This window comes from Amblyomma americanum, chromosome 9, assembly GCF_052857255.1.
Source record: "Amblyomma americanum isolate KBUSLIRL-KWMA chromosome 9, ASM5285725v1, whole genome shotgun sequence".
Classification (NCBI taxonomy): domain Eukaryota; kingdom Metazoa; phylum Arthropoda; class Arachnida; order Ixodida; family Ixodidae; genus Amblyomma; species Amblyomma americanum.
This window is the reverse complement of record NC_135505.1, coordinates 57,350,694-57,369,858: the sequence shown is the minus strand read 5'-3', so window position 1 is coordinate 57,369,858 and position 19,165 is coordinate 57,350,694. Positions and strand designations below refer to the sequence as shown.

Sequence of the window (19,165 nt, the reverse complement as noted above, 5' to 3'; positions counted from 1 at the left end):
TGCTTTAAATAGGTGCGTTTACCTTACAACTTTAATGCTTTACTGCCTCTTGTCGGCTGTTCCGTTCTGTGTTAACATTACTGAAGATCTCAATATGCATTTTCACTCCCACCGTTCTGCTTCCTTTGCTTTGCTTGTCTTCGACCATGTTTGGAAGTTTGTTCTCAGCTACTTAGCAGTGAAATATTTTTAGAAAATCTGAGATTATTAAGGCATTCGCATTCAATTTCGTCCTCAGTTGTTTCCTCTCGAGTTCTCTGAAAATATCCTGGAAGCACGTGACGAATAGTACTGGAGAGAACGCGTCTCCCTGCGTGACACCCTTCACAACTGGTATTTTGTCACTTTCCTCGTGAACTATTATGGCACCTTCCAATTTCTGCCAACGAAAGATTTCTTTTGGCTGCTTTTAGGCTACTTCCTTATTTTACTGCTTGATCCTTTCCATATTATATTTCCTTATACTGTCTATACATGTGCAAGTGTGTTAAATAAAGAACATTGTTTTTAAGAAACTGAAGGAACATGCAAATACTGTACGACTGCATCAAAATGACGACAGTGTTGGTAATTGTACACAGAAGTGTTCCGAGACAAATATGTACAAGTTAATGTACAAGTTAATTTTATTTTTCTATTTACCGCTTCAGTGCTTCTAACTGCCGCTTTTTGATTTCAAAATCCAGAGAAAGCAGCTTGCGCTGCATTTTGTTTTTGAGCCGCTGCTCGGCCAGCTGGCTCCTGCGGAGTTGTAGGTCGAGTTGGTGTAACTCTTCCTTCCGCCAGTCCTCAGCTTCAATAGCCTTAATTCTGGCTGCTACTTCAGGAGCCAGTGTCCGCTCCATCGCAGCAACTCGGGGGCCACCTGCCCTCGTGCGAGCAATTTGTGCTGGTGTGATGTCCTCAGACACACTCTGGCACGACGGCACGACAGGCACGAGCACTGTTGGTCTGCCTGCACTGAGGCACTCTTCCTGAACAGGAAGTGCCTCGTCAGTTAGTTGTCGGCTGTTCAGCCATGGTGACGGTGCTGCCTGCATTGATGTGGGTGCAGGAACCTCGCCTGCAAAAACATGCACACACATACAATACCTTCATGAGAACTCTGCAATGCTGTAACAAAATTGGTGGGCTCTTATGCTTACATACATACTACTGTGATATGACATGCAAAGAACAAATAAGACCATAAACAGAGGCTATTCAGACCATAACAGGGAACCAAAAACAAATGCTTTACATGGTCGCGACTAGTGTAGACATCTAAAAACAAACTTCTCAACATGTATGTGACATGGCGAAAAATGGACCCAGTACGAGCCCGCCAAGAAGTCCTGATAAATATGTGGCCCGCCTGCTTGAGCACGTGCACATACCACGAGCAGAAAATAACTAGTGTTTGCTGCAGTGCCGCTCGATAGCCGAGCACCAGTTGCAAATTGAATCTGGGATGCTGCGCCCACATATCGACAGGTGCGAGGAGCTGTGTAAACGCCCGTGTAATGCGGCATGTAAGCGGGCGTTAAAGAATCCCTTGCAGTCAACGTCTTTCTCAGCCCAGGCTTTGGACTTCATGCACGAGGAAAACTAACCGTGACAGTTGTAACTAGTATTTAAAGAGGGCAGCCTTACTTACTGGAAAAGTCGTCTTGGCTTGGTTCGTTGTCATTTACCATCGCCTCCAATAATGCAACAGGTGGCAGGGACAGCACTGCCTCGCTGACATGGGCCCCGTCGCTGTCAAAGGGATTTGGCAGTCTGGTCGCCATATGGTCGGCGACTGCACCAACCAGTTCTGTTGCCGGACTCATTGGCCGGCATTCAAGGGTACCGCCACCTGCACCAAAATTCTTAATTGTACATATCCTACAGCACAATCTGCGCAGTGAAACACACTGAGGTGAAGTGCATTCTGTGCGCAGCACGCAATGCTTGAAAAGGAAAAACAAACAAAATCGCTAACCAGTAGAGTACCACCAGTAATGTTTTGCTCAAAAGTAGTATGCAGATTTTTAATAATTTTTCACAAAAATTCACAATAAGAAAAAAGATTGCATTTATGCTTAAGGACGGAAATGCAAAAGCCTTCCCTTTTTCTCTTGCTCCCTCTGTTCCTTTTTTTAGTTGGAAACTTCTTATTTCATTTAATTTATTTTGTAGTTGCTTGTTTTTCATTTTTTAAATTTGTTTTTTATACTAAGTAAGCCTTGTCGTGCATTTACATCGTTTTTAATCGAATCGGTCACACAAAACCTGCTTCAAACACAGCAGTTCTTATTTCATTATTTCACTTTAATTAACTAATTACAATTCATCAACCAAACTTTTCCCTCTTCAAGATCTACTCGCGCACTGCCTAACTCAAACTTTTGCATATTTATCTCCACAGAAAGACATAACCGTGCAGACAATTCGCGGACACGTTTTGCTGATGCGAAGTAACCATATAATTTTTTCGCATTAATAAATAATGCCAAATTGTTAGGATTAAAATGATGTCAGAAGATGAAACGTGCGAACATGCAGGAAACTGTATGGGACAGTTTTTGAATGTAAAACTGTTTCGCTCACCTGTCCGAAAGATTTCCCTCGTTTCTTCAGACTTCTTCTTTTTCCACCGGGACTTCATATTATCCCACAGTTTTCGTAGCTGTGCTACACACACAGTGCGTGTGCCGGCCAAGCTATTGTAATCTTCGCAAAGCTGAGACCAGGCTTCATCCTTTGACTTTTCAGTGGTATTGTCCGTTCGTTTGTTTTCTATCACGTCGCGATACTTCGCCATAATGTTCCTAAACACGTGGCGTACATCTACGGTGAAGATGAATCGCGGACCGGCGGGTCGTTTCTTGGCGCGCTGGGTTGCGTCCGAAGCGGATGCCGATGGTGTCGTGCTGAAGTCCGAAATGTCGAGATGGGACATTGCGCAACCAAAAAGAAAAAGAAGGGCAGACACAAAAACACGTGCACACACGAACAGTCGAACACGCGCAAGCACAGACACTGCAACAAAGCTGCAAGAAGCGAGTCAGGAGCACAGCAAACGGACGAGAACACGCGGCGAGCAAGCGGAGAAACGAAAGAGGGACCGTAACAAAAATGCCGCGCCGGACAGCTGCGACTGCTGTGGTTGCCAGACAGGTAAAGAAAACTGGTTATTTCTTCTGAAAGTACACGTTTTTTTATGGAAAAACAAAAAATATGCATTTTTATTGTTTTTATTTTGCAGTTTACCACTAAAATAGACAAATTACTTCTATATTACCAAATAGGTGGTGTTTTATTTGCATAAATTTACAATACTCTCGTCATCGGCAGTTTCTTTCTTCTCCTCGAAAGCACTGGAGTGGAGGAGGGCTACTCGGCCAGCTCCTCGATGGAGGAATGTTCGAGGTGTGTTCAAGAAGCGCGACTGCTCCTCGGGCCGAGGATGAGCGCTCTCCTCCACTCCCAGGAGTGGAGGCGCAGCGTCGAGTAGAGGGTTGTTTGTGAATACGGCGGTAAGACCGCACTGGCAGAGACTTGGAGCATGTCTCTATTTCGCGCCGAGGGCGCCAGCCGCCGTCGGACCGACCGGACCGGTTCGGCTCCGCGGCAAGGTGCGCGTTGTGACGTCATGTGCCTCCTCAAAGCACCTCAACGGCGAAATCGCAAGTTCGCGGCCAGTAAAGCTTTTGCTTTAAAAATACCAACTTCAATGCGTCGCAGGAATTTCACTTTTGATGTCAAATTTCTTGCATGTAGCTGCTTGTGTCTTTCCTTAACTCTTGTATTTTTTGTGACCAAAGTTTTTTTGCAGCTTGTGCTTCTTCATGTCACTTCAGATTAAAAATTTTTTCTGTTAGAAAACGTGTGCTTAAAGTTGATTGTCTGCATGGTGCGTACAGCTACATGATAAAATTATTTGTTCATTCTGTATGCCTTGACTGTCTTTTTTTCTCTCGAATTGGTGAGTTTCTGTTCAGTGTAACAAAATGCGGCACCGCCTGCCGCCGCCATTGTCTCTAACGGGGGCGCGTTTCCCGTCAAGCCGACGATTTTTTGTTGGCTTTTTTTAGCCGCGCTCCTAACACTATGATGTGGTGCTGAAAAAACTGAATTGAATTGAATTGAAATAGGAATGGGTACTTGTTTTAATTTTTGTCTTGTATTGTAAGGATAGGTAAAGAATGATAACCGCCTTGTCCTCTTCTTTTTTGTTTCCAGAATTCTATGATGCCTGTGAGTTACGCATGATTGTTGGCGGCCCTGGCGGAAACGTCAGCAACGAATGTCGGCAACAATTTCAGAAAATATGTGAACCTGAAAGTACTGTTTCAGTTTACTCCCCGCTAACAATCTGCATATATGTCATTTAAAGGAATATTCAAGACACTTTCTAGTTCGGCGGGTTGTCTCACTGATGCACCTTGTAGCTTGATCCTATGAGCAATAAATCATTGGTTCCGATATCATTTTCACGAATTTATATATTCGCAATGCTCTTCCTGGAAGACAAACTGACCTATGTATGATACATGCACATATACATATCCTTAATTCTTAATAAACGCCATCATTGGCTACGCTGAATTTCCTGCTGAGATAATAATGAAACGGCCTGGGTGTCCGATATGTATATGCGAGGACACTGAAACGGACATTCACCACTTACTGTGGGATTGCCCTGCTCTAAAGCCTACAAGGATACGGCACCTGAAGGCAGTGGGTCTTTCACCAAATGCAACCCTGCTTCATGCATGGCCTGGGCGCAGGGACCGGAGACCGTTTCATCGCTCTGTAGTGGACTTCATAAAATCAGCTACCCTTTTTCCATTAATTTATTCATTACTACATCTTTCATAACCCATTCGCCCATCATTGATGCCCTGTAGCAATAAATCGTGCATTAAAAATAATAATGAAACGAAGAGGAACAGGTTTGAAATTTTATCAGCGCCGCGGTTTAGAAACTGGGCTTCAGCTTAAGGAGAAAAAAAATTAGAGGACGTTCAAGCTTCGCCTTTAAGAGTGGAACGCCGCAAAAGCGTGTTGCAGCGCTCGCAGCGGGACCACGGAACGCAATCACCCATTAGGCGCGACGCCTTGCCCGTTTGACAAATCGCTTCCAGTCTAAAGGAGGCCTCTCAAAACAGCCCATCCGCCGCCCGAAGAGATCACATACGGGCTGAGGTGATGCTGCTCCCTGAAATGGCCGTTGTGCGTGTCCGTTGTGATTGTGATTTTCTAGGAAAAGAAAAGTGCAGTAACTGTCTTGCATACCGATGGACACCTCAACCACGCAGTGAGAGAAGGGAGGAAGTTTGCAGACAGACTGACAGACAGAAAAACTTTATTTCCCAAGTTAGTTTCAGAACCTGCTGGGTCCCTGGGCCACAGCGCGGTCCCGCACTGCATCAAGTATGTCATGTCGGGAAATGACGTCGCCAGCCCGAGTCATCGCAGCAAGCTGCGGTGTCGGGTCTGCAGACGTGAGCAGGACCTCCCAGTCCTCCCAGCTCGATATGGCATCCTGTCCCTGCGGGGGAGGGGGGGTGGAATCCGACTGTGCGGCCTGCCAGTGGACCCACCCCCCGCCACCAGATACGGGCCGGCGTAGCTTTGGCTACTAGGCTTTTTTCCGGTGCAACGCCAGCGGTGGGGATGTGTCGGCCGGGGCCCATCCTCTGGGGAAGCAAAACCCCATTGGAGTGGCAGCGACTCCCAAGCGACGGTGAGGGCCAGTCGCGCCCGTGAGGTTTGATGCCTGAGCGGAGGCAGGCCTGGTTATATCATCAGGCAGAACCCACGACAACCGGCACGGAAGGCATGTCAAAAGTCAAAAAGTTTTCAAATACATGCATTAAGCCTCTACACGCGGCGACGTGCGCGGCTGGCGACGGACGCGCCGGTTTCTGGCTACGGAGAGGCCAGCTCCGCACGGGGGTTTGCAGCAGTCAAGCTTCTCGAAATCGACGTTCTCGGAGAGGCAGCCGCATGGCTGACCGCAGTGCTGTGGAGACATTGCGGGACACCGAGGTAAAAGGGGTGCCTAGTACGACGAGTGCAAAAACTGTCGATGTTGTGGAGTACTGGCGGAGTAGGCCTGGTCATCTCAACCTAAGCCATGTTCTTGGTCTGTGGCCCGGTCTCCCGGCCTGGAACACTCCCTCCTCAGTAGGCGTGGAGCAAGCTAGGGGGAAAATAAGCGTATGGTTGGTTTGTTGCAAACACAGATGGGTCCCTCCGGAGGTGCTAGGTCATGACGCTGATGGCCGGAGGGTCGATAGGCTGACGACCTAGGCCTCTACTGGCTGGACGACACCACATATACTTCCAGTGTCTGAAAAACCTGGAAAAGCACTGGACGGCTTGTAGCTGGCAGGTCCAGAACAAACCCTCAAATTCGTGGAGTCTGACGTAGCTGACCCCGAGTTAGGTGTTCCTCTCTCCGGCGGTCGGAGCCCGTTGCGTTTGTGGGTGGTTGGGCATCCCGTGAGTGGAGCGTACCATTGGGCAATCTTGAAGCTCTCTCTGTTCTGGCCAGACTGGCCAGTAATGGAGTAGAGACGAATGAAGGTTAAGAGCCAAAACACGCTCTCCCCATTCCCTTCCCAATTCCCATAACCCCATCCTAAGTCCCAATTCCCATACCCGTCATCTATCCCCTTCCGCTATGTCTCAGGAGAGACCTAGGGAATCTCCCCGGGCCCGCTCCCCCGACTGTGGGTCGCTATGTAGCTTTTCACCCCCCTCATTTTTTTTATTTTCCCCACCTATGGGCGACAATATCATACCATTGCCTTCGGGCCATTTCATTTATTTGTCGATTGGTGTAAGCCCGTTACACTCAGTGGCATGGGCAGGGACACTTTCTTATTTGTTTGTTTTTGTCGTCCCACAATAACTCTAGGCCCTGCGGGGGAGGGTCAGCAGGGCAGCCGAAAAGGATGTGGGAGAGTGTGGCGTGGGAGTCACCGAATAGAGAGCAAGCAGGGGATATGCCACAATAGTGGGATAACAGCTGAGGGGATGACAGAGAGCGGATCTGGAGGCGTCTGAAGAGGATCTGTTGGGAGTGCGTAAGAGAGGGGCGGGGGGAGGGGTAAGTTCGACGGTCCAAACGGGGTATTTGCGTGAGCTCCGCAAATGTGTGCGCCCGCTCCATCGAGAATCCCGGATCGAGACTGTCCTGAGCCTGTGAAATCAAACCTCGGGCCAATTTATCGGCAGCCTCGTTTCCAGGGTTCCCAGAGTGAGCCGGCACCCACTGGAGCTCTACGCTACGCGGTAAATTTTGAGTAGGAGTGTTCAACATTTGCCAGGCAGGGGTGTGAATCCTGCCTCTGGCACACTTGGACAGAGCCGTTTTGGAGTCGCTGAAGGTAGATTGGGCGTCCGAATGTGCAAGGACTAGGGTGATGGCGGTCTCCTGTGCCTCCTCGGGCGTAGAGCCAGAGGGAAGACGTTGAGTTACGGGGTTGAATAGGGTTTTATTGTAGGCAACTGCTACCGGTTAATGCGCAGTACATGCTTCGTCTACCCAAACGGCATCGTGGACTTGCCCATAATCCTTATGGAGGGCATTAGCGCGAGGTACGCGGCGAGGGATGTGATATTGGGATGGACGTTTCGAGAAAGGGGTTTCACAACGAGAGGTGTATTGACGTGTCGTGGAATGGCTATAAAGGTTGACTGGTTAGCTGGTATGTTGATGCGAAGGGAGGAGAGTATGTGGCGGCCAGTGACGCTCGTGGCAAGTCTAAGGTACTGTGTCTGAAGGTGCGCGTCAAATAGTTCCCGAATGATGCTATGCATGCCTAGTGCAAGGAGTTTGGCTGTGCTGATGCTACGAGGTAGGTTCAGGGCTGTCTTAGTCGCAAGGCGGATCATGGCGTTCAGGAGATCGGTTTCCGTGCGGTTTAATTTGAGATATGAGGTTGCGTATAGAATGCGGCTAAGCTTAAATGCACGCACTACTTTCATGTTGTCCGCTTCGTCTAAACCCTTGTTAAGGGAGGATACTCGGCGTAGAACTTGCAACACGGATTGCGTGGAGGCCTTGAGGCCTTTAAGGGTATGGTCATTTCGTCCAGAATCCTGCAAGTGGAGGCCGAGGATGCGGATGGCGGATGTGATGGGTACAGGGGATCATTTTAAAGCGATTTGGATGGGCGAGTTAGCGACACATTAGCGCGCCTCATGGCCTGAGTCGCTTTGCAACGTAGAACTCTATAAACCCAAACTCAAACCGAACACGGTCAGCGCAACCTATTCTCATTTACTTTGTTCTGTACAGCATAAATGGCGCAGAGTTGCCGCACCTCATGGCTGTCAGTTGGAATGCTTTATAGTGTAGAACGCGACAGTTATGCGTCCCGTTTCCAAGATTCGATAGTCATACTCAAAGTTGCATACTAAGATTTTTATTTAGAGTTTCTCGCGTTACGTGGCCGACGAAAACGCCGACATCAGCTTTTCTTCGACACGAGCTCCTTAACGCTTTTTTGATAAAATTCACAACTGATCAAAGCTATTCATTCAGCAGAGTATGTATTAGTGTTTGTGTTGCTCTCGGACGCAGCAGCCGCTGACCTGTTCATAACACACTAGCGGGTGGTGTTACTCAGTTCATCAGTCACCGTGAGAGACGCTGCGCCTCCTCTCCACTTTCAAGATTCAGTCTAGCAGTCACAGTATGACATGCCGCATCTCCTTGGACCCCCCTGCACCCACTTTCCCCTCACCTTGACTCTAAATGGCAACCGCGATGTCCCTGCAACCATACGTCGCATCGCTCATTCTCTTCCCTTTGCTACTTCCCCTCTTCCTGCCTCCTGTCTCCTCTTAGTGGAAAAAGAAATTTTCCTTTACACTTTGCGTGCAGCCAATTCTGGCTTCACACGACCACGCCGGGCACCTTTTGCGATAACGTGCGTTCTACAGCTAACGCATTAAAAGTATATTATTCAGTTGATGCGAAAACTCATTGCGCACATATGCTAAACTGACACGAGCAGTTTAACGGGGATTTCCTGTTTACTTTGTTAGAAGTATCAAAACTGCGTATAGAAGCAAATGTCTTTACTTGTTCCATTTTCATTTCCTTCGTGTTGGTTAATGAGAACCTCTTATCACAATTTTTTTTTGTGAAGGCGAGCGGAAATTTTTTATACTGTGTTCGGCAATACAAGCTCATCCCTAATGCAAAACAAAAAATTAGCTTCTCGTTTTGCAGTACCCCTCGCTAAGATTGATGCGGTCGCAAGTCACTACAACAAACAAAGGGGCAGTAGCCGAGCAGTGTGTAAACCTTGTTATGGCTGAGCTGTACGTCTGCAAAAACGCCGGTGCGTCTTAAATGATGGCAAGAGCACCTGAGAGAGATTTAGAAATGAATCGCAAGCCTGGAGAACCAGTTCGCTCTATATGTGATATCCGAATGCAGCACAAGCTACAAGAGGCTACCCTTTAAATTGCGATCTACTCAAGGTGAGACGGCGGAACTTAACGAAAGTATCGTCGGTTCTGCGCTGAGATCGATTTGCCTTACTTCCCCGCTTGATATAAATATATATGCCGCGGAGTAGGAGGCCACAAATGCATGCCATGACCAACGAACACTCCAGGAGCACGATCTTCACTTTCTGTTGGTGTGCCTGTCTACGCGAAGTGACATCCGTGACGGGATTCTGTCTGGCCAGTGTGGTGTCACGCGAAAAAATGGCAACTTATGCTCGGCCATTGGCCCATGCACAAGGACAACGGATTGCCTGCCTAGGTCACTAGGGACCTTACATGACTTCAAACCCGGTGTTTCAGCAACACAGCAAGGGGGAGGGGTTCACTTTTTTCATAAATCTCTTAGAATATTCAAACAAGCAAATACGTTCATTTTACTTTGGCTACGAGAGCTCCTCCCCTCCGTAGTTCTTCGACGCCTGGCTGGTCTTCTCTACCCTCGCTCCGTCCCTACTTACAGCTTGGCGACAATATTATACAGAGCCATCATCCAAACCCATGATGAATCAATACAAAGTATCCTAAACGTGCGCTCTATGCAGAGCCAGTCAGACGGGTCGAAGGAATAAAATACGTATGAATGAGTGTTGGCGATGTTTCAAAGCACTATTTCCATCATCGTGATTGGATACTATATTTCATTTGTTTGCTCCGAAGTGGCACTTTGAAATATTGCAACTATTTCTCTGAAAAAAGTAAAAGTCTTGTGAACGCCTCAGGGCACTTTCGATAAGCCACAGGCAAATTACGAAAGGTGCTTTGCCACCTGTCAATTTACTCATTCTATATTATCAAACTTTTCTGATCTCCTGGATGCCATCGTGGTCTGGGGAGCCGAAGAACGCTAAATTAAGAAAATGTGCACAAATTTCTCAGAATTACGAAGCATGTTTTTTTACAACTAGCACTTTTAAGCAGCTGCCACATATACACCTTTATAACGTGCAGATTAAAGTTGCTTGTTTTAATTACGCGAGAGAAGTTCTTCATTTAATGTGGTAACCTCTACCGAAAAGAAGGTCGAGTGACAGAGACAAGATTGGGGGGGGGGAGGGGGGAGAGAGAGAGAGAGCTCAGTTCTGAACTTAAAGCGAAGAATGAGAGACAGTCAAAGCTTCAGCACAACTCTCGTGTTATAGCTATGATACAGAGACTGCATGGATGCCTTTTCGCGTTACGCCTCCTGGTAAAGTCCCTGGCCTGTGCATACTCGGGGCTGTCGCCATGAAGCGCCCGCACATTGATTTTGGCGGGATGTAAAAGCGTGGCAACTGTCTCAAATTTTCTTGGGCTCCCCAACCGCATTTTGAGAGATGGGAAGAAATAGGGAGTGAAAGAAGAAAGAGCAGATTCGTTGTTGAGCTGACGCCGGCGCTCGGTTTGGCGACAGAGTCGACCACGTTCGCGCTCGGCTTCATACACGCCTTGGTTATGTCGCCGCTCACACTTTCACTCTAGGTTACTAGCTCATTTGCCAGTGGCTGCGAAAGACTGATCAGCAAGTACCGCGTACAATATGCAAATCTCGCTAAAACCTTCTTCCCTACTTGCTCCTTTTACATATATACGCATCAGCGTGTACCGGCACAACACAGTAATACCACCGCACCGAAACAGGCTGCTCCAACTGCGGGATAAGAGGCTGTAGCATCAAGACAGCTGTCACGGAGTACAGAGCCCCACATGGGGTCAAGAGCGGCCAGGTGAGTCCTTGCACATGGGTGCCTGGTGGGGTCTCGTACTACCACACAAAGAAGCGACGGATCACGTGGTCTTTATTCAGTGGGACTGTTCTATAACATCCACTGAAAGTAAAAGATTGCCTTTCCTCTATCGAAATTATCAGATCAATCTCGACCATTCGATGTTCTTCAAGGTGCAGTGATATCACAGAGTGCACGGGCGTCTTTTCGCGCTTTGCGTGCTTAAAAATGCAGCCACTGCGACCGTGACTAACCTGAGACGTCCGGCCGAACCACGTGGCAGCATTAGAAAATTTTGTTCATGTCGAGAAATGCGCGTCTCCTTCAAAGCATCATTTTACACCATGGTTAGCCCCTTTCACTCATTCCTTAAATCATTAACGTGAATGACAAAGACGCGCACACTGCGGCTTGGCATTTCTTGCTCTTTAAGGCGATCGCGCGCAGTTGCCGCCGAGAGTGGAAGTTCGTGTTTTGACCTATGCACTTAATGGTAGTGTTGTAACTCCAAAAGCATCAATTGAGAAATTATTTCACAGCAAAAGCAAGAAGGAAAAAATGCTCGCGCTCATCCTCGGCTTTAGAACAATCGCGTAATCGCAATATACATTTCTAGATCAGTGAAATATATAATACACAGTAATATCGTATCTAGGTTACTATCCAAGTTTCTGTCTCGTATCTTGTTTTTAGAAAGGTACTACCGTGAACCTTTGCACTTTTTTTTGCCTGCTCAGTGTCGCTGTAACTCCGGTTTGTCATTTTCTTGTGCCCTTAGATGCTACTGTGCTTATCTCGAGTGATCGCAGCCAGGTGCAACGCTTTCACTTTCTTCGATATTGCTGTAGTAGCATTTTTCGCTATCTTCCTTACTGCTGCACTGCCGTAACCATTATGTCATAGAGAAACATACTTGCGTAAAGAGCGGGCACTCCCGTACGGCCCCGCGGCCGAGCTACTACACTGCCGCCAGCGCCCCGAGCGGGTAGTCAGAGAACTAATTTCGTCCTCTGAGAATTTAGGCACGCTTCAGCTCTGTTTCAGTTCCGGTTTCGATAGCAATGCGTTCGATTCTGAATTACCTTTGGCTATTAAAATATTCAACAACAGTGGAACTCAAGTGTTCTAATATTTAATTTCTAAGCATGGCATACATAATGACGTAAGAAACTCTCGGATCGCAGAGGATCGCAGACTTTTACTGGAAATACCACCAAGCTTCTCGAAGAACCTACGCAAGCGGAATAAGTTCATGCAAGCTGGAATACTGCAATCAGATCTGTTCTGTAATTCTGTGCCGTCAGTGAACCGCCTCTTTCAGTTGCAGACAGGGAAGGGAGTGGTTTCACACAAAGTGTTTATTTTTTGTTGTTTACAATTTGAACTGTTCAGCAAAAAATACTGGATCACACACATTTTTATAAAATACATCCTAATACAAAGAGCAACAAGAAAAGTTATGGTAAAGCTGGTGGCGCCATGTCACCAAAACAAAAAAAAAATATTGCACATACGCTCTGCGGGTTTGTCATCTAAAACATCACCTGTGCGAACCCCACAACAGGAGTTGTCAACAGATAGATACAAGTAAAAGGTTGAAAAGGCATGTATAGCGCGCTCGATTCCTGGACATCAGCAGCTTTCAGCGATAGGCTCATAGGCAGTTCAGAAATAAAAGCACAATATAGTGGTTTGGTTTTTGGGGGTTTAACGTCCCAAAGCGACTCAGGCTATGGGAGACGCCGTAGTGAAGGGCTCCGAAAATTTCGACCACCTGGGGTTCTTTAGCGTGCACTCACATCGCACAGTATGCGGGACTCCAGAAATTCGCCTCCATCGAAATTCGGCCGCCGCGGCCGGGATCGAACCCGCGTCTTTCGGGCCAGCCGCCGAGCGCCATAACAACTCAGCCACCGCGGCGGCCACACAACACATTCAATACATCATAGTAACAAAATAGTAAGCCAGCACTGCTCGTAAAAGGCGATTATTGCGATTTTTGGTCAAGGTGTAGACACCACGCAAAAGATCCAGCCTCGTGCTGCACGCTCTTGTTCTAAAAGAACACAAATATGGAAAAATGACAAACAAGAATAACGTAAATCGTCTCTTCGAAAAAGGCTGCAGTTGCCTTCGAGAACAATAAAAAATATAATTTTCTACAAGCATTGTCCTACATGCACAGAATAAAGTCCATATCTTTACTAATTATCGAACCTAGCAAAGAGAAAAAAGCTGTAATGAATGATCAGCGCAATAATGAGCTTATCGACGGATATATGTAAGCGAATCCTGTGTTCCACTGGAAGCGATGATAAACAATGAGACATCAGGCTTTAAATTTGTACAGCTGTCTGCCAGACACTGATTTCTTGAAGCGAATGCTAAGTTTCTCTTGATAAAACATACATGCCAGAAAACGCGAATTCTATATATTTTATTGAGAAATATACGTTTCAATCGCTGGGATTATATCGAGCGGGTCCTGTGGTAATCATAAATCGTAGCTGGAAAAGACAATCCAAAGCTTCTTTGGCGGGGCGATTTTGTCAAGCGTTTAAATACACGACAAGCGCACACTCAAAATTTTCTTCAGCGAGCTGAAAATCTGAGTATCCTGTAGGCTGAACAGTAGGAATAGCCGTCTTCTTCAGTGAAGTCATCCCGTTGTCCATGAAGTGATCATGTGCGGTGAAATCGTCTCCGCATATGCGGTACGTGACGTTTACAGCTGGGTCGGCGACTCTTCTAAGAGGTCGCCCCTCTTGGCACACTCGATCCAAGCCTTCGACCTGAAACAATTATGGCGGAGTATAAGCTTTTATTATTCACTTCAATGGCTGACTAAAAAAAAACAGGCGCACAGTAGCCCGTTCTAACATTACATTGGCAGCATCGTTCTATATTTTCTTTAAACTACACAGAAAGGCGTCCATCACCTGCTGTCACGAGGAATGCGGAAGAACTTCGTGCCCGGCTTCCTTTGTATTGGCCCGTTGTTCCCACACCATGAAACGCAGCAGTAGCCCCCGTAATTTAATGCGCTCCATGGCATATTAGTGTGTGCCTGAGTACAGAGTGTTAAGATTGTTGCATTCATCAAACAATAAAATCGCAGCAAAAAAAATTCTATGAAAAATTCTAACTAGCTTCAATTCCTTGCGGAAGCGAGCTGACGTAAACTGATTTTTGTCTATAAAGCAGTGACTGTTGTCAATGGTTCTATGGTTTTCTTTCAGACCGTACCTATTTAAGGTACGGGCCAGTGATAAGCTTTCATTTTACAGTCATCACACACTGTGGTAAAGATTGCGTAGATCGCAGTATCCGCAACGAATTTCTTATACCCCTTTACGTGGACACTTTCGGTTGTGATCGAGCCCTCTTCCGGGATCCAACTTTCAATCGCGATGGAAAATGATCGCTGATATAGCGGTCCAAGGATCGGGAGTAAGAAGAGCCCAAGTGCAACAGATGTCACTAAGTAGGTCCGAAACATCCAAGAAAATTTGTCAAGTTGGCAGAAAAGAGTCCTTGTATATTACTTTTTCTAGAAGAAAAAAACATTACAATTTGGTATTATGGCCAAAAGACGTATCTATCAATGCCGATCACCTGATATTCTCTTAAACACATCATGTCGCCGGTATTGGCAAAGATATGAGAAATTTTGCCTGAATAAAACGTAAACGTATTAGCAATTGTTGTCATCATCATCATCATCAGCCTTACTACACCCACTGCAGGGCAAAGGCCTCTCCCATGTCTCTCCAATTAACCCTATCCTTGTTGTACTGCAGTTTAAAACAACCTTCTTGGTTTATATTTTAGGCTTTTCTTTTTTGCAGTTCGTTTTCTAGCACTCTATGACACCTAAAATACACATAGTAGGTTTCGAACGGAATCGGCCAGCTCGATTCCGATGCTCCGATGGCAGTCAACTATTCCTAAATGCGGCTCAAACGAGATCGGGGCACATTGAGGCCCGATTAGAATCTGACCGATCACCGATCAAAACTTCCCGCTTCCCGTATGATGAAGGTATTTTCACGTGGTCGATTTCAAATGTGCGTTACAGTGTTCGACCCACGCTATATAGAAGGCTTGTGTTACGATACGGGTGAGCCATCAATATATTCTGTGTTTTAAACTGGACATGTTGAGAGTGACTTTTGGAAAATTACGCTTTCGAAGTAATGCACATGCTCTTCCGGAGAAGAAAGCAAACGGATGGCTCACGGCTTATATTATATTGATACGTAGTGATACGTGCCACTGACACCGGGTCCCCGGCGCCGACAAAGCCTAGCCCGGTGAGTCCAACTGCCATGGCCACTGACCCCCGGCTTCTGGCGCCGATCATTTGCCACCCACCGCGAACACCGCCATCTTTTCACGGTAACGTTTTCGAAGACGCTGAGGATTAGCTGAAGACCTTCGAGCTGCTCACCCGCTAAAACGGCTGGCGCGACGAGCGCAAGCTCCACAACGTATATTTTGCTTTGGAAGAATCAGCGCGGACGTGGTTTGAAAACCACGAGACTACCCTTCCCGCCTGGAAGACGTTCTGCCAGAATCTCCTGGCTACATTCCAAAACACCGACCGCCGGGAGAAGGCTGAAGCTGCTCTGCACTCCCGAAACTGTGACGTCAGCCTGCAGATAAAACACGAGCACACTTCTTTGGCTGTCATCCCGCACTTATCACAAAAGTCATGTGACTAGCGCTTCTGTATATATTGCACTTCATCGGAATAAACGGGGAGTTCCCTTTATCACCGCCCTACGATGCGTGTCTGAAATGGTGTCAGAAGTGGGATGGCCGCTCCCGGAATAGACCGTCAGGGGCGTATGCAGTCCGACAGAGCGGACTTGCAAGTGGTGCAAGTCTTCACGGAAGGCACGGCAGCAACGAGCGTCCAGCAACGAGCAACAATGGGTTGGATGAAGCCCCCGCAGCCATTTGATTTCCACAACGCAGCAGACTGGCCCTCTTGGATTGAGGAATTCGAAGACTACAGCTTCGCATCCGGTCTCAGCGAGAAAACGGAAGAAATTCAAGTAAGAACCCTTCTTTACACAATGGGCCGGAAGGCAAGAGAGATTATTCGCTCGTTAGCGGTAAAAGACGAAGACCTGAAGACTTTCAAGGTCGTAAAGGCAAAGTTTGAAGCCTATTTTGTTCACACGAAGAACACAGTGTATGAGAGCGCCCGTTTTAACAGACGTCGTCAACAGCCAGGGGAAACTGTAGACGAATTTGCAACCGACCTCCACAAGTTAGCAGAGCGATGCGACTTCGATATAATGAAGGACCGTTTAATAAGGGATCGCTTTGTAGTTGGCCTTCTAGACGAAGCGCTGTCGGAAGAGCTTCAAATGGACCCTAAGCTAACATTGGCCACCGCACTAGCAAGGGCCCGAACAAGCGAAACGATAAAGCAGCAGCAAGCAGACTTGAAACAGCGGGAAGGTACGAGCGCCGAAACATATGTTGCAGCGGTAAAGAACAAGAAAACAGAACAGAAGAGAGAATGGAATGCTACACTTCCGCGTCGCAAGAAGACCGCTTCTGTAAAAAACTGCACTTATTGCGCAGGTTCGATGCACCCGCGAACTAGTTGCCCGGCGAAGCAGCAAAAATGCTTTTACTGCCAGAAGCTAGGGCATTTCGAAAAGGCTTGTCGAATTAAAAACTGAGAAAGAAAACTTGACGGGGTAACGGCACCTGGCTGCCCAGATAACGACTGCCCAAATAACGAGCACCAATTCCTCGGCACAGTTACACCGCGACAAAGCAAGTTGTCTGCGCACTTCGTGACGGTACAGATAAACGGCCATGAAGTAAAAATGAAAGCCGATACTGGAGCAGAAGTCACGGTCGTGGGGGAAAATTTCCCTGGAATGCCAAGCTATCTTGAGAAAGCAGCAAATCTAAGGGGACCAAGTGACGCAGGCATTGACACGTGCGGAAAGTTTCAAGCCGAAATCGCATGGAAGGACAATCGCTGCGAGCAGACAGTGTATGTCGTAAAATCTTGCACATGCCTTTACTAGGGCTACCTGCAATAAATGCCCTTGGGGTAGTTCGATTTTTAGACGAACTAGAAACGTCCGATGAGGTCGCGAAACAGTACCTAGGGCTATTTCAAGGAATCGGATCTATAGCAGGAGAGCACACGGTACGGTTGGCAGAAAATGCAATCCCCTACGCAGTGTCAACCCCGCGCAGGATTCCTATCCCGATGAAGCAAGCGGTTAAGGAGGAACTTGACAGCCTTGAGCGGGAAGGCCTGATTAGGAAGGTCGGGGATCCGACGGAATGGTGTGCGCCAATTGTGCCGGTTTTGAAGCCATCCGGCTCAGTCAGGATTTGCGTCGACCTCACTCAACTAAATAACTTCGTAAGAAGAAAGCGCCTCCAATTGCCAACCGTAGAGCAGATCATGGGAAGCTTTCAGGAAGCCTCTGTGTTCTCGAAACTAGACGCAAGCTCAGGATTTTACCAAATCCAACTTGCGGAGTCGTGCCAAACACTCACCACTTTCATAACACCATACGGCAGGTACTGCTATCGCAGACTACCGTTCGGTATAACCTCGGCACCAGAAGTTTCAGAGGAAGTTCACGCAAGTCTTGGAAGGATTAGGTGTTTTGAACTACATGGACGATATTCTTTTGTTCGGCGCAAATAAGTCAGAGCACGACTCTCGCTTACACAAGGTGCTCGGAAGACTACAGCGGGAAGGAGTGACGCTGAACAAAGAAAAATGCTGTTTTTCAGTGCAAGAAGTATCCTTCCTTGGCATGATTTTTGGCGCTGGTGGCGTGCGGCCGCATCCTGAAAAAGTGCGGGCCATCACAGAATTTCCGAGGCCGCAGAACGTAACGGAAGTTCGCTCTCTTCTGGGAATGATGAACCATCTTGCTAGGTTTCTTCCAGATGCAGCGTCTATGAGCGCGCCTCTACGCAGCCTTCTGTGCAAGGACAATGAGTGGTCGTGGGGACCGCTACAGGAACAAGCGTTTTGCAAAATCAAGGAAACCATCAGCTCGGACAGGTGCCTCGCCATGTACCACCCTCTCTACGAGACAATAGTCTCGGCTGATGCTTCATCATATGGTCTTGGCGCTGTATTATTTCAGATCCATCCATCCGGGGAACGACGACCGGTTGCTTATGCCTCGAGATCGCCGACAAAGACGGAACAAAAAAATTGGAGGCTTATCAAGGTTAAGCCCAGTGGATGCGAAGCATGTTAAGCAGCTGCCTCAGTGTGGATGGGGCTAAGTAACGGAGACGTGGTTTTAGGTTAATCGTCGTACTTTATTCTTTGCAGCCCGACAAACACACTCTTATGGTCCGTAAATGCATGACTCTTGGTTTGCACGTTACTTTGGAGGCATCTTGACCGCATACACGCCCGGCGCAAAGACGCTGGCGCGGTTGAGGGCACAGAGACTGACGCGACGGCGGGCGCGCGCCGCTTCATCCCTGGCGTGACGTCACATATCACGTGATGCAGCGATGGTGGCGCCGCCGCCGCGTCGCGCGCGACGGCGCGAACCGAAGCGTGGAGGCCTCCGCCGGGCGACGTCCGACGGCGCGATATGAGGCCCCATCTGCAGCCGGTGTGACGTCATCACGTGAAGTCACATCATGTGATCTCACTTCAGGGTCAATGGTGGCCACCGCCGGGAGGCGACCGACGGCGCGATATGAGGCCCCATCTGCAGCCTGTGTTCCGTCATCACGTGACGTCATGTCACGTGACCCCACTTTAGGGTCAATGGTGGCCACCGCCGGGCGTCGCGCGAAGGCCCGAAACCTACGTTAATATGCTTCGCATAAAATATTCTCAAATAGAGAAGGAGGCGTTAGCTCTGACGTGGGCAGCTGAACGATTCGACGAATTTTTAAGAGATGAAATTTTTGTTCGAAACAGATCACAAGCCTCTACT

At 47.7% G+C, this 19,165-nt stretch overlaps 2 protein-coding genes across 2 annotated transcripts; one reads left to right on the top strand and one right to left on the bottom strand.

Moving 5' to 3' along the window:
- Positions 1-903: 903 nt before the first annotated feature.
- On the bottom strand, positions 904-2,714 carry LOC144103358 (uncharacterized). Its single transcript, XM_077636098.1, has 4 exons — positions 2,572-2,714; positions 1,637-1,837; positions 962-1,063; positions 904-914 (listed from the first exon to the last, which is right to left on the bottom strand). Exons 1-4 carry the CDS (start codon positions 2,627-2,629, stop codon positions 904-906), a joined length of 372 nt encoding a protein of 123 aa, XP_077492224.1. The 5' UTR covers positions 2,630-2,714.
- Positions 2,715-16,138: 13,424 nt separating this feature from the next.
- LOC144103230 (uncharacterized) lies at positions 16,139-16,903 on the top strand. The gene has a single exon (XM_077636007.1). It carries the CDS (start codon positions 16,139-16,141, stop codon positions 16,901-16,903), a length of 765 nt encoding a protein of 254 aa, XP_077492133.1.
- Positions 16,904-19,165: the final 2,262 nt, after the last annotated feature.

What these genes read in the sequence shown, in the direction of transcription:
- LOC144103358 (XM_077636098.1), bottom strand. Translation starts at nt 2,629, where the DNA reads ATGAAGTCCCGGTGGAAAAAGAAGAAGTCTGAAGAAACGAGGGAAATC. An exon ending in GAGGGAAATCTTTCGGACAG is followed by an intron (nt 1,838 to 2,571) that starts GTGAGCGAAACA and finishes ATTTTGGTGCAG; the next exon opens with GTGGCGGTACCCTTGAATGC. An exon ending in AAGCCAAGACGACTTTTCCA is followed by an intron (nt 1,064 to 1,636) that starts GTAAGTAAGGCT and finishes ATGTTTTTGCAG; the next exon opens with GCGAGGTTCCTGCACCCACA.
- LOC144103230 (XM_077636007.1), top strand. Translation starts at nt 16,139, where the DNA reads ATGGGTTGGATGAAGCCCCCGCAGCCATTTGATTTCCACAACGCAGCA.